Genomic DNA, 14,632 nt, shown 5'->3' with positions numbered 1-14,632 from the left:
TGGAAGGTTAAGTGACTTGGGGAGGATTTGAAATTCATCTCTGTGAGGAAGACTATTTGATTGTAGGGTCCCGCGTCCCCGCTGTTGGGGATCCGGCATAAGTTTCAGAACTCGATGTGTCCAACTCTTGATGAACTATCTCTGGGCATTTTACAGGCTCATTACCCCCCGAAAGTGAGTGATAGTCAAGCTGCTGTGGATGATCCACATGGGAATACTGAACATCTCATTCTGTGGCTTTCAGAGCCTTGAGTGACAGGGCTCCTTGTCCAGATTAGCTCCTGTCTGTTCACTTTGTTAAACCTGTGGGTTCAGCTATTCAGACGCAGGGACTAGTTAGGCTGATTGTCAGGAGCGTGAGGCAAGGCTGGTAGCAGTTAAACAGGGCCAAGGAATTAAAATAACTTATGACAGTGACTGCATTCACAGTTCAAGAGGAACATACTGTGGATGCTGGACTCTGAAATAAAAATAGAAAATGATGGAAAATTTCAGCAGGTCTGACAGCATCTGTGGAGAGAGAATTGAGCCAACGTTGCAAGTCAGGGTGATCTTCATCAGAGCTAAAGATAAGGAAAATAGGACATGATTTATACAGTAGGGTGAGGTGGAGGATGGCCGGGGGGGGGGGGGGGGCAGTTATAATTGATAGGGGTGGCATAGGCAAAAAGACAGAGGGAATGTAAACAGTGAGGATAAAAGCTAGGAATTACGCTGATAGCCCATTGACAGAATGTGTAAATGACAAAACAAAGTTGCAGAGGGTAGGAATGTGGTAGTTGACCTGAGTGGGGTAGTGGAGCAAACAGGGAAAGTTTCACGTACCCCACAAAAAGACAGGTATGACTAGGACCCAAACTAGCCACACTTTTTATTTGGTGGAAGACAGAGGAGTTAAGGAAGAAATTGTTGAGTGAGATTAAAGGAGAAAGTGTTGAGTGAGAGAACCAGTTCAGTCAGACAGAGAGTGGTGGGGGATGGGGATTATTCACGTTTCTGTTTGAGGAAGAAGGGAAGAGCCCTCTTGGTGAGGAATGCAGGTGGAGAGCGATTGGGTATTTTGATTGACAATTTAATGTCGGGTTAAAATAGTCTCTCCCTAGAATTGAGTTGCCCAAGTCTATCACGAGATTTAAACATTAACAACTGCTTTCCAACTCCTGGAATGCGCACTAAAATAACTTGTGAAATAAAAACAAAACAATTGAGACCCGCCCAAAAATAGTATTATGATTTCCCGTAAAGCCAAGGGGTTTTCGCGCAATCCCGTTACTTGGCACCGGATCATGAGTTAATAGTAACTTAAAACTTGAAACAGGGCAGTGCTGCAAAACTAATCTCGTCGGAACCGAAAATGAAAGTAAAGGGTGGTGCTCTGTTGCAACCGAGATACCACGGACATTTCAAATAATAAAGACTAGTTATTTGCTGTGATCCAAGGCAGCGAATGTTCCGCAAGTTTTAGGGGTGAAGTGTTTGATGATGAATTTGATTGTTCGAATTATACAAGCAGTCATATTACTGTCCGGGGTCATTTTTCACTGGTTGCCTTCGCGGACCTGGTTCGTGTCTCTATTTTGGAAAATGTGGTCCAGCAAAAGTACTGGTAAAGTGGAATTTAGTTATTAAGATAATCTTTTAATGACGAGACGCCAATCAAATGAATTATTTCAGCGATTGCATGTCACTTTGTAAACAGTCCAGGAGGAGATTCGCCCCCTGGTGTTCCAATGTATGTAAGGATGTTACGATTCTTTCTCTACTTGTTTGTAGCTGCCGTGGGAACTATGGACAATGAACAAAGTTCAAAAGGACCGGGTAAGGCTATCATAAACAATAAAGTGAAATACAAAAATAAAGCTGGAAATAATCCTCAAAAGTAGCATATTTGGAGAGAATGGAAAAGTTATCTGTTAAACAAGAAAGAGAAACAGGAACACGTGGCCTGTGGAAACCGTTACATCATTCAGTACCATCATGGTCCATCTTAGACAATGGGTGGGATTTTCTAGCCTCACTCCATCCCAAGGCTGGAAAATCCTGCCCAATGTCAATGAACATAAGAACATAAGAAATAGGAGCAGGAGTAGGCCATCTAGCCCTTTGAGCCTGCCCCACCATTCAATAAGATCTTGGCTGATCTGAAGTGTATCAGTTCCACTTTCCCACGGACCTTTGCATGGTCCAACCCCCACCTGCTATGGCATGCAGGATGGGAAAGTTCCACCCTTTTCCATCTTTCTTCCTGTTCACCATATCCCTTAATTCTGTTTATCCTATCCTTAAATATAGTCAATATTGGAGCATCCACAATCTTCTGGGGTAGACAATTCCAAAGATTTGCAACCCTTTGAGTGAAGTAATTTCTACTTGGCTCAGTCCTAAATGATTGTCCCATTATCCTACTGTGGCCCCCATGTTTTAGGTTCCCCAGCTAACAGAAGAAAAATCTTCTCAGCATCTGTCTTATCAAGCCCCTTAAGAATTTTATAGGTTTCAGTAAAATTCCACCAATGGCATTCTGCACCATGCCGTTGCAATTCCCTGAAGCTCATTCCACCAGCAACCACCTCACAGAAGAAAAATTAAATTAAATTGTCCCTTTTGGAAAACATAGGTTCTGTGTCCTTTCTGATGCAATAGTGAATGGTAAACTGAGAAATATTGCACATATTGCCTGCTCCAGGCTGGAAAGATCCTGACATGTAGAAGATCATGGGACAATCAACTTCACAACCAGTGGCAGTGCAATCTTTGGCCTTGTCTGAGGCTGCAGCAGATGCAAGGGGCAGGGGAAATTTTCCCACCCCACCCACCACAGGAACCATAGTTGTTGGAGGTGGACCATGCGAAGGTCCATTGACCTCAGGCAGGATTTTCCACTTTTGGGGTGAGTGCAGCCAGAAAATCCTGCCCAGATTTCCGTAAACAACACCTTAATGAATAGGAGATTTGTGGCCCCCTTTTCTTTTCTGAGGTTAAGGTAAGGAATTTGCTTCCTGAACACCCTCAGCTGTAAACATCTCCTATTCTGAGTCCATCTCCCCTTCCTCCACCCACTTTGAGCTGCACATCCAGGTCTGTGTCACATCATCTTAGCTCATTTTCCTTATGCTGTAGTCCAATGGGGATGCAAATCACTGCACCCAGGTCTACGAGCAAGTGGCTTGTGCAGAATCCTTTAAATCTGCATGACATTCTTCAGCATGTGCTACACCACTCCATGTCGACTTCAATAACTTTAAACAAGTCTGGAACTCACTGAAAACTTCCACAATCACAGCAGGGAGTGGCACAGTAGTCAGAACACTGCTGCCTCACAGCACCAGGGACCCAGGTTCAATTCAGCCTTGGATGACTGTCTGTGTAGTGTTTGTATGTTCTCCCCATGTCTCATGGATTTGCTCCCACAGCCCAACGCTGTGCAGGGCAGGTTGATTGGCCATGTTAGTGTCCCAGGATATGTGTGTTAGGGGGATTAGTGGAATACTTGGGGACATATGACGATAGGGCCTGTGTAGGATGCTCTGTTGGAGAGTTTGTGCAGACTCGCTTACTAAACAATATTTAGAGCAATTTAATTTTGGTAATTTACTAAAATGAAGCTGTATACAGGCAAGAGAGTTCCGGGAGGGCATTTAATGCCTTTACGCTTATTATTTCTCATGCAAATGAGGCATCGATCCAGCTGCATTTGCACTGCTGTATTCAAATCTGGGTGTCATCAAGCCTTTAGAAGGAGCTGTACCATTCCCTCCTTGCCAAGATGGGTACAAGAATGCAAATAGTCAATAAGTACCGACAATAAAGAATCTGGAATACAAACTTGACCAACTGGACCAAGCCAGAGGTCCCTTGCCAAGGAGTACGAATACCCCATTGACTTCCATTGTGTGTGCTCAGAATCAGAGGCGTCCCTCTGTAAACATTGAACCTCAGTTATCTCTGGCATGCCCTTTGTCCCTAATGCAGGTACCTGATTTAGAGCCTGATTACCCCCAGTGGAAACAATCACAGAGGCCAATACAGCTGCCGTCTTTGCAGCTGAATCAGCATGGGCATTCTCTAATTGCAGAGAAGTGCCCCCCTTCGTATATGCAGTACATTTAGTAACAGCCAATTGACGAGGAAGCTGATCAGCATTGAGGAGATTTTTAACCCAAAGAAAGGGAGGGTCTAGGGGTCAACTCTTCCTCTTCCTCGGTATCGCCTGAACAGGGAAACAGCGGCATGCCAGGGCAACTGGGAGGATCCTCCTGTTGTTTAATCTGATGGGCTAGCCCAAACTGCTTATCACCCAATGTGTTCTTACCCTTACCCCGTTGTTTCATCTCATGATGCTTCCAACCCCAAAGTTCACATTCCAATTTTAAAATTTCCCAATCCTTTGATTTCCCATCCACACATTCATCAACCCCTCTTTTATGTGCGTTATCCCTTCAACTCATTAATAGCGATTGTTTGCGGCACCTAGTCAACCCTTTTTTTCATTTTGAAATTAAAGTTTTCCACTTGGAATTTGCATTTTTCATCCAAATAGTTTTTTCTGCTGCAGTTCAATCTTCCAAGTTCCACATGCCACCGATTGGCCAAATATCTTTACCCAGTTTACTATTTAGTGCAGCAGATAATCGACATAAATTACGTTCCTGATCAGGATACTCAAAACACATCAAAAGCAAAGGAGAATTGCCCCCTGTTTTGCCTAAAATCTGTCCCATAAAGTCAGTATGCTGTGCCCCTGGCAAGAACATTAATAAAAAGAATTCCTGGTACCAAAATCAAATCACAGGGTCCCTGACCCAAACTAATGCCAAAATCAAATCACAGGGCCCCTGACCCAAACTAATACCAAAATCAAATCACAGGGCCCCTGACCCAAACTAATACCAAAATCAAATCACAGGGCCCCTGACCCAAACTAATACCAAAATCAAATCACAGGGCCCCTGACCCAAACTAATACCAAAATCAAATCACAGGGTTCCTGACCCAAACTAATACCAAAATCAAATCACAGGGCCCCTGACCCAAACTAATACCAAAATCAAATCACAGGGCCCCTGACCCAAACTAATACCAAAATCAAATCACAGGGTCCCTGACCCAAACTAATACCAAAATCAAATCACAGGGTTCCTGACCCAAACTAAGCCTGTGTAACCCTGATCTGTATCTAAAACGAGATCAAGGAGTCCCTGACCTTAGGCTAGCCACAATTGGGTCCCTGACCCTAAACACTCTACTCACAGTCCAATTTAGATTCAAATACTGTCACCTGTTAGCATCCTCCATCAGGGATGAGGGGTCGGAGCACCAATCTGAGAGAAAGAGAGAGACCAAGGTGAATCTTACCTTGTGCCGGTGTCCATCTCTTCCCTTCAGGTCGTGGCTCAATCATTTCTTCAGTCCCCCATGGAATTCACCCAGGGTATTGGTTTCTGCTTCACAGCACCAATTGTTGAAGTGGAAATTTTCCTGCTTCTTGACTGTGATAGTAAGACTCAACAAAAGTAATTCCGACAAAATAACTAGTCTTTATTTACGAAAGACTGCATGCAGCATTGGCAGTAACTTGAGTTTGGAGAGCAATCGTTATGACTTGCTAATTCCTTCTCAAGTCCGTGTTTACATAAAGAATCAGTTCAGTATTTATACATAATCATTATCAGTTTGCGTTACCAGAGCTTATTCAGGAATTCGATCAGTAGTAGCGTCATAAGCAATGTCATAAATCATGGTACAGCCTGCTGACCTCCTAGAACTCTGTCTCATTGTTCATACCTTTATCTTGCCCTTTGATAGAACAGAAGAAGGTTGGTGATTCCTTCATCCCTGACCTTATCTTGTCTTACTCATACAGCCCTAGACTATGCAGGGTCAGCTCTTATTTTGTACCAAATAGTTGACCGATTTTCCTATCATGCCGTTAATTCATTCATACAACTTCACAGGCCGAATGCCCTTCTTATGCACTGTAGGGATTCTGTGAAGAGCCAGTAAAAATTTCTCAGCAATTCACCTGAAAGTAGCTGATGATCCTTTTAAGCATGTTGGTAGATGCTTCTTCCTGCTATTGGGTGAGTGTTCAGTTGCATATGTTTAAGGGAGGGCATTAGCCTACCAACTAATTCCAAAATGACAGTACTGATTTCAACTCAGTATTATATGTTGATCATTGTAATGGCGAGTATGTGCATTGACATCGCAGACATAATTTTGGATGACAAAAAGTACTTGTAACTCCAAAAATCAGACACTATGGGGCAGAATTTTGCAGCCTCCATTTACATCATTCTTACAGGAACAAAATCTGAGGAATAAATCCAAGTCTTTCCGGCCAGCCACAATATAACCTGCGTCTGTAGTCAGCTGTGTCATCCCCTCCAAGGAGCATCCTTCTCTGTGTTCTATGAGCCTTTTACTGCATTCCATAATTGTCTACTCTCTAGTGGGGAGTTTTCCCCTTGGTTCCCATTGACTCCACTTTTACCAGGATTCCCTGTTGCCCCACTCAGTCAAATGTTGCCTTGATGTCAAGAGCAGTCACTGTCACCTCACCTCTGGAGTTCAGCTCTTTTGTCCATGTTTGTACCATGTTTGTAATGCGATAGCAAGTTGAGTAACCTTGGCAGAACCAATGAGAGTGCCAGTGAGCAGGTTATTGCAAAGCAAGTGCTGCTTGATATCACTGCTGATGACCCCTTCCATTTCATTACTGATGATTAAGTGTTGTCTGGTGGGCTGGTAATTGGTTGGATTGGATTTGTCCTCCTGTTTGTGCAGAGGATATACCTGGGCAATTTTTTGCATTGCTGGATAGGTGCCAATTTTGTAGCTGTACTGGAACAGTTTGGCTAGAGGTGAAGCAAGTTCTACAGCAGAATAGGCTTCAGTCTTATTGCTGGAATATTGTCAGGGCCCAGTGCTTTTGCAGTATTCAATGTCCTCAAATATTTCTTGATATAATGTGGAGTTAATCTGTGATACCGGGAACCTTCAGAGAAGGCAATTTCTTCAGCCTGTCCTTTTGCACTGATGTGCTGGGCTCCCCCATCATTGAGGACAGAGAAAATTGCTGAGCTTTCTCTCCAGTGAGTTGTTTAATTGTCTACTACCATTCATGACTGGATATGGCAGGATTGCAGAGCTTGGATCTGGTCTTTAGTTGTGGGATTGCTTAGCTTTGTTTATCACTTGTTGCTTATGCTGTTTGGCATGCAAGCAGTCCTGTGTAGCAGCTTCCACAATTAGGCATCTCGCTTTAGGTATGTCTTGTGCTGCCCTCTTACACTTGTCATTGAACTAGGGTTGATCCTTTGGCTTTCGGTGTTGCGATCCCAGTTGATATTACTGCTGGATGGGAAACTTCCAGCGTGGAAAGAAAAGTCTTTCTTTTCCTTCTCATAGTATCCTGAGTATCTCTGGTCATCCGTGGTTCTCTTGGTTTGTTACTCTTTCCTATCACCCTAGAGGGATCATGCTGGGCTTGTACCCTCTCGAGTTCCCTTTTGAACGCGCCCCACTGCTCTCTACAGATTTCCCCATTAGTAGCTGTTCCCAGTCTACAGTGTAGAGCTACTGCGTATGCGCTGCTCTCAGCGCTGACAGGTCGGTGCATGCACAGTGGCTCACTCAGCGCTATGCTGCTGACCTGTCCAGCGGGAATAGGCCCCATCCACTGATTTTTATTGTGATTCGCACTGAGGTACTCTGTGATGCACAGAATGTGGCAGATTCATTTTGAAAATCCTGCTTTAAAAAAAAGCAGAATGTATTCAGGTTTTTATGCAAATTTGGCACTTCGTTTTTTTTGGGAGAACCCTGGCTAATATTTCTAGATGTGTTTTAAATGCTGTTGCTAATTTCTAACAATTTCTAGTTTCTAACAATACTTTTTGCCTGTATTCTTTCTCTTATTGTAAAGTACTTTGATATGTCTTCTTACATATGACGAACACCATCAAATGCTCGTTATAAAGAAAAACCAAGCAGAATGTCTACAGTTCTAACTAGCCTTTCCTTTTCTGTGCAGGTTTTGTGGGCCTGTCTAATCAGGGAGCCACTTGTTATCTGAACACGTTGCTTCAGACATGGTACATGACCCCAGAAGTTAACAGCATCATTGTCAGGTAGGTATTAGGTTTCCTTCATCCTGTTCATAGTGTTCATTCTGTAGAAAAATCTCAAACTGGAAAGTTTTGTCAACTCCTATTTGGAAATTTAGAAATAATTGTATTTTGCCATCAGATCACAGGAGAGTAGAATCAATACTTGAGGGGATCTGTGAGTATTAGAATTTGGAGCATTCCAGTGCATTTTGGTTACAATGCACCTATCAGTACCCAGGCAGTGGAGCAGGCGTGGGTGTTGGGGAGAAGTGGGTGGGGTGGGGAGTCAGGGGGAGGGGGTGGTGGAGGTGGTAAACAATGGCAGAGGAGAAATAGGATGACAACAAGTCTTGCATTTAGTACTGAATACTAATCAAGTTCAGAATGACCTGTATAACATAGAAAAATAATAATGTTTGATGAGTGTACAGTTTTTGAGGATGTAAAAAAAAGTTCTTGGATTCAGTAGAGAAGTGACATTGTGCATCTAATTATGCTCTGTTTTCCCACGATGACTACCTCCTGTTATTAAATGTTGAACATTGTTTGTGCAGCACTTACATTGTTCATTTTCAATAGCGCAAATAATGTAAAAGCAAATTATTTATCATATTAGAGTTGCCACATAGAATGATGTTTTCAATTGTCATAAAAGAGAAAGAAATATCCATAAAATGCAAAGATTAATCCACTATTTAAAACTGAGTAGTAGACAAAGCATTAATCAGTGTTTTGTTTCTTCTAAAAGTGTGAAGTTTCTGTCTATATCGTAGCATGTAAGTTAACTCAAAAGTTAACAAGGATTGAAGCTTACTATATTAACTGGAGTATCTAATAAATATAGTGTTTGTGTGCTTTTTGGAATAAATATGCTTCAAATGTGTTTAAATACTAAAATGGATTCCCTATATTTTATTTGCATGATTTCTCCACTAAAATCATCATTAGAGAAATTTTGCCACCATTCTTTATGTGTCAAGTACTTACTTTTATTTAAAAGATGATTGTTAACCATTTAGAAATTAGAAAGTTTAACAATTTATCCTTTGGGAAATCCAAGATTATTCTGTTTCTTAACTGAAATGGGTTTGGTTTTTCTAAAATGTAAACGCTCCCATATTTTTTCAGCTGCAATAAAGACACAGAGTTCATATCTGAATTAAAAAGCCTCTTTGAAAAATTAAAAAGCAGAAATCAAATGTCTTTGAGGACAAATGAATTGACTACAAGCTTGAAACTGAATGGTAAGCAATGGGCAATCAATCCATTTATCTTATAAGTATCTGTATATCTACTTATCCACTCTCCATCAGAGAAATTGTTTCTTCAGTTCTCAGTATTCTGCTCCTGGTCCTCTTGTCACTTTTCAAGAATTGAGTTGCCCCCTTTAAATGAAGTCAATGTTGAGTAGACAAAGCCAACACTTAGTTGATATTTCTCATTGTACAAAATAAATACAAAGGCTAAGCTGGGTATCAATGTTGTATGCCAGTAAAGATAAAGTGATAAGATAAGACTTTGAACTGAATTTTATGGTGCCAGTGGAATCCTGGCAGCCTGAAAGGTAAAAATCACTTTACTGACCTCAGAAATCGGGTTGAAATGTTCCTCACCTGACTTTCATGAACGGTGTGCGAATGGGTCAGTGTTAATAAATGAGAAAAGTGACTTACCCAGGTCGCACAAAGGAGGTCATTCATTTTCTTCCTATACTGGAAGCCCACCCTCTTGCACAAGGAAGTGTGCTTACCAGCACTGCCACCATGCTGTGTTGGTGATCTCGCTTGTAGATATTCTGCCAGCCGAAGGGTAGAGAATTTAGCATGGCCAGTGCACCTAACCAGTACATCTTTTGGACTGTGGGAGGAAACCAGAGCACCTGGAGGAAACCCATGCAGACATGGGGAAAACATACAGACTCTGCTCAGACAGTGACCCAAGCCGGAAATCGAATCCGGGTCCCTGGCACAGCGAGGCAGCAGTGCTAACTACTGTGCCACAGTGCCACCCTTATTACGGACTATGACAGAAGTCTCATAAATGAATAAGCATTTAGCTAGCTTAATGGTAACATTGTCACCTCTGAATCCAAATTCTTGGTTAAATAAGATAAATCCATAAGTATTGGCAGAAGTTAATTTCTACAACTTTCCACTGAGGCCAACACATATTAGAAATTCCAAATCAAGATCTCCTATCCTTTACTCAACTCAGTTTTCAGAGTTGTGGTCATGCCAAGATTGCATAGATGATTGAAGGTCAGCCATCTTTCTCAGAGAATATTCTACCCACACACCACTGTGTGTTCTGCTACTTTAATGCAGCTTATGTTGGGGAATGCAAACAGGAAAAAAACAGGAAATGCTGACAAGTTCACTACAGCAAAAGTGCTCCTTTGATCATTTTTATATTTTCAACTCAGTCTTGGAAACACCTTTCCTCTTGCACAGTAATTTAAAACACTAAAAGTCAAACACTAAAGTCACAGTAAATAGTGTACTAACCGAGATCTGTCAAAAGAATCAATGTTTACAAACCCTTTTTAATGTGTTTTTTCCTATTTTCCCATCAATATCACCCTAGGTGATCCTTTATTTTTGTTTCTTTTAAACACTGTTCACTTAAACATAATTTCTAACTATTCTTCCTTTTAAGTTTTTGAGCAGCGTGATATAGAAGAATATTTTCGCTTTCTGATTAACAAACTGACTGATGAAGTGGATCAAGGACATGACATTCTCGAGGTAAAGTTCATCTTTGGTAGTGCTTACATGCTTCTTTTTGAAACTGTGTCACCTTCTCAATTTTTCTAGTTCTGTTTTTCCCATGCTGATTTATGTGTATCTCAACCTTTTCCCTCCGTTTTTCCTTATCTTCCTCATTTTTATGCTCTTTCAAATGTTTGCTATTTCTATAGTATTTTACCCATGAACAATGTCAGCGTGACTGCTTTATTGATTATCTTTTTCCTAAATTAAAGCCTGGGGCCAAAGTGCGTTGGAATGAAAGTGGGTAAACAGCCAGGGTTGATAAAACCATCCAGGACATGTTGTAATATATATAAATGAAAGAAACTCAAGATTGGGAGTGAGCAAGAGAAATTGAGAAGGAAGGAAGGGGTCGCAGGAGAGCAGGGGGAGGGTAGTCCGATTGATGAAAAAGCTGTATGTAGTTAGCACAATTTACTTTGAATAGCTATATTTGCAGTATGTTATTTTGCTGTAATTGTGTGATAATTGACTGATGTTTTACTTGCCAAATAGTGTCACAGTTCATACAATGGCCTGACCTTCTATGCTCCTCTCCTTTACTCAACTCAGTTTTCAGAGTTGTGGTCATGACACAGTTGAAGGTCACCCATCTTTCTCAGATGCATATTCCACCCATACACCACTGTGTGTTCTGCTACTATCATGCGGTTTGCACTGATGAATGCAAACAGGAAAAAGGCAGGAATGCTGACAAGCTCACTACAGCAAAAGTGCCCCCTTTGATCATTTTTATATTTTCAACTCTGTGCTGGAAACAGCTTTCCTGTTGCACAATAATTTAAAACACTAAAGTCACAGTAAATAATGTATTAACTGAGATCTGTCAAAAGAATTGATGTTCACAAACCCTTTTATAATGTGTCATTCATTTTCCCATCAATATCACCCTAGGTGATCCTTTGTTTTTGCTTCTCTATAAATACTTTATAGCCATTTTACAAAAATATTTAGCTATTCTCATACTCCACATGCTACCTACAGTACTCCTAAATATTTTCTATCAGCTAATAGGTATGACATTTACAAGCAGGAAGCTATGTCATGCTCTGTGAATGGCCCTATTTGTCAATCTAAAAGAAATGCTTTTCAGTTCCAGTGCTCTGAGACATGACAGGGCATAATCTCAGCAATTCAGCTAATGTGTGTTCATGAACTCCAGGCTTAACTCTGACAGATCATATGGTTCAGTGGGTGGACTCCTCCTTTGATAGACCATTACTAGTGTCCATTGCCACCAGCGGCACATCTTGGTTATCTCTTTGCCCCATAGGCTGGAAAGTCCTATGTCTGAGCACCAGTTCTCAGGTGGGTTGGGAGTGAGTTGATTCCCCCCACTTCCAAAGGAAACCCCCATTTATTCCATCAACCTTCTTTATTCCAGTATCAAACTCCTCTCATAAATTTTTTTTAACAACTTCATGACTCTAGGTTATGATATAAGGCTCAAAATCTAAGTAGACCACATGTCCATCAGGCAAGAGACTGCAATGCCACACCTCACTGGACATTACGGTCTCCAAAGATCTACTGATCATTTGTGGAGCTGATACCCAGACTCTTTGATGTAAGGAATTGTCTCTGTGAAGCTGATCCTCCTTGTTTTTGCCATTTTAAGGGAAGAGCATATGTTCCATCCTTATAGGAGGTGCAGAAAGTGCCTGTAACAGTTGAGAATTTTGAACCATTCTGCCACACGACTCATTAGGTTATGAGAGGAGTGTTATGAAGAGTTTTGTATCCCAGGTATTTTGCCCTCTTCCATTGCCCCCAGCCCCTTAAAATTAAAAGTAGACTTAAAAATTTGTCAATGGCATTAAGGAAGCATTTAAGAACATAAGAACATAAGAAATAGGAGCAGGAGTAGGCCATCTAGCCCTTCGAGCCTGCCCCGCCATTCAATAAGATCATGGCTGATCTGTCGTGGCTCAGTTCCACTTTCCCGCCCTCTCCCCATAACCCTTAATCCCCTCTCTTATCAAGAACCCATCAACCCGCTTCTTAAAAATATTTAGCGAGGCAGCCTCCACCACTTCAACGGGCAGAGAATTCCAGAGATTCACCACCCTTTGAGTGAAGAAGTTCCTCCTCAACTCCGTTCTAAACCGCCTCCCCTTTATCTTGAGGCTGTGCCCCCTAGCCCTACTGTCTTTTTTGAGCGGGAAGAGTCTCTCCACCTCTATCCTATTGAATTTGAATTTTGTGAGATGGGATTCAAAGTATCAGTTTTTCTTTCAATATCATATTAAATCCTGAATGATGTATCATGGGCTCTGTGTTCATTGGCCTGTGTCTCCTAGCTTTATCAGATCACAATGGTTCAATCCCTGGAGTGTTCAAAGTGCACGACACTTGTTGAGGTTGACTGTTTCTTTCTGGATCTACCATTACCAATTCATTCACTGAAGGATAACAGCCTGGTAAGTTAAGAAAAAATCACGAAACAATTAATTTAAAGTCATATTTTGTGTTCAGATAAATAAAAACAATTTTACTATAATATGATACGCACCACTTTCTCCATTCATTCTATTTGTTGAATTTAGTATAACTAACACTTTGGCTATCCATAGCTTCACTATATTAATTCAAAGTAATCCACACTTAAATTCCATCTTGCAGAGTAAAGGATTTAAACCACATAGAATGTCGTCGATCCTTCATTGATTGATATTCTTGGATTCCTCATTTCCTCTGATCTCAAACAACATGGTGGTGGAAAATTAAATGGCTAAATGGGAGGAGACGACTTCATAAATATCCCTTTCTCATTGATGGCAGAGATCATCATGCTGCATAAGAGGTTGAAGCAGTTTCTCTTGAGCCAGAGGTGCTGAATGGATCCTCAATATGGACCACCTTCTGAAATCCCCATCATCACAAATGCCAGTCTCCAACTAATTCAATTCATTCCATAGAATATCCAGAAAAGACTGAGCACATTGGATAGAGTGAAGACTATGGGCCTCGATGACATCCTGGCTGTAGTACTGAAGCCCTGTTCTCCAGAACTAGCCATGTCCCTAGGCAACTTGTTTTAATCCAGTTGTAACACCGTTACACATCCAACTAAGGTGAAAACTGTCCAGATTTATCATGTTCACAAAAGAACAAGGCAAATCCTATCCAACCAATTGCTATCCTATCAGTCCATTATAACTCTTTAACATGAAGGAAGGTATTGTCAACAGGGCTGTCAGTCATTTACGCACCAATTCCCTGTCAACAATGTTCACTTTGCTTCCATTCTCAGCTCTAGGTCATTTTTGTTCACAGCCGAATCCCACAAATAGCAATCTTACAATGACCAGATAATTGGGTGTGATATATCAGCTTAAGACACCTTAAGTCCAAAAGACATACTGGTTAGGTGCATTGGCCATGTAACTCAGTGTACCCGAGCAGACGCCGGAGTATAGTGACTGGGGGATTTTCACAGTATCTTCATTGCACTGCGAATGTAAGCCTACTTATAACACTAATAAATAAACTTTAACTTTGAGAATACTCCTGCATTGCTACAAAATAGTACTGTGGGATGTTTTATGTCATCTGAGATGCCAAGTACGCCATCTTGCACTCCTTTGCCCAGGTGTTGAAGTCAATGACTTTTGTGAAGTGGACCTCTGTTTTATATTTTGTATCTCCCATGCTCCTCTCTGTGGAACAAAGTTACTGCTCCTGTCTGATCAGACTGTTGTTTTTACCTTTTGATATTTTGTATCCTGCCTTTGATGGCTTTAATGTGAAAAT

General features: G+C 41.3%; 1 protein-coding gene across 1 annotated transcript; it reads left to right on the top strand.

The window, feature by feature from the left end:
* Positions 1-1,328: 1,328 nt before the first annotated feature.
* On the top strand, positions 1,329-13,920 carry LOC145341218 (uncharacterized). The gene is made up of 6 exons (XM_080186138.1): positions 1,329-1,606; positions 8,036-8,132; positions 9,240-9,355; positions 10,767-10,855; positions 13,180-13,299; positions 13,798-13,920. The coding sequence occupies exons 1-6, from the start codon at positions 1,480-1,482 to the stop codon at positions 13,918-13,920; spliced, it is 672 nt and encodes a 223-aa protein (XP_080042264.1). The 5' UTR covers positions 1,329-1,479.
* The last annotated feature ends 712 nt before the right edge of the window (positions 13,921-14,632 follow it).

Source organism: Carcharhinus amblyrhynchos, chromosome 3 (assembly GCF_965287045.1).
Source record: "Carcharhinus amblyrhynchos chromosome 3, sCarAmb.v2.hapA, whole genome shotgun sequence".
Classification (NCBI taxonomy): domain Eukaryota; kingdom Metazoa; phylum Chordata; class Chondrichthyes; order Carcharhiniformes; family Carcharhinidae; genus Carcharhinus; species Carcharhinus amblyrhynchos.
This window is presented reverse-complemented; position numbering and strand designations above follow the sequence as displayed.

Bases quoted from the DNA above. Each gene is read 5' to 3' on its own strand.
- LOC145341218 (XM_080186138.1), top strand. From the start codon at position 1,480: ATGATGAATTTGATTGTTCGAATTATACAAGCAGTCATATTACTGTCC. The intron at 9,356-10,766 runs GTAAGCAATGGG...CTTCCTTTTAAG, and splicing joins TACAAGCTTGAAACTGAATG to TTTTTGAGCAGCGTGATATA. The intron at 10,856-13,179 runs GTAAAGTTCATC...TGTGTCTCCTAG, and splicing joins AAGGACATGACATTCTCGAG to CTTTATCAGATCACAATGGT.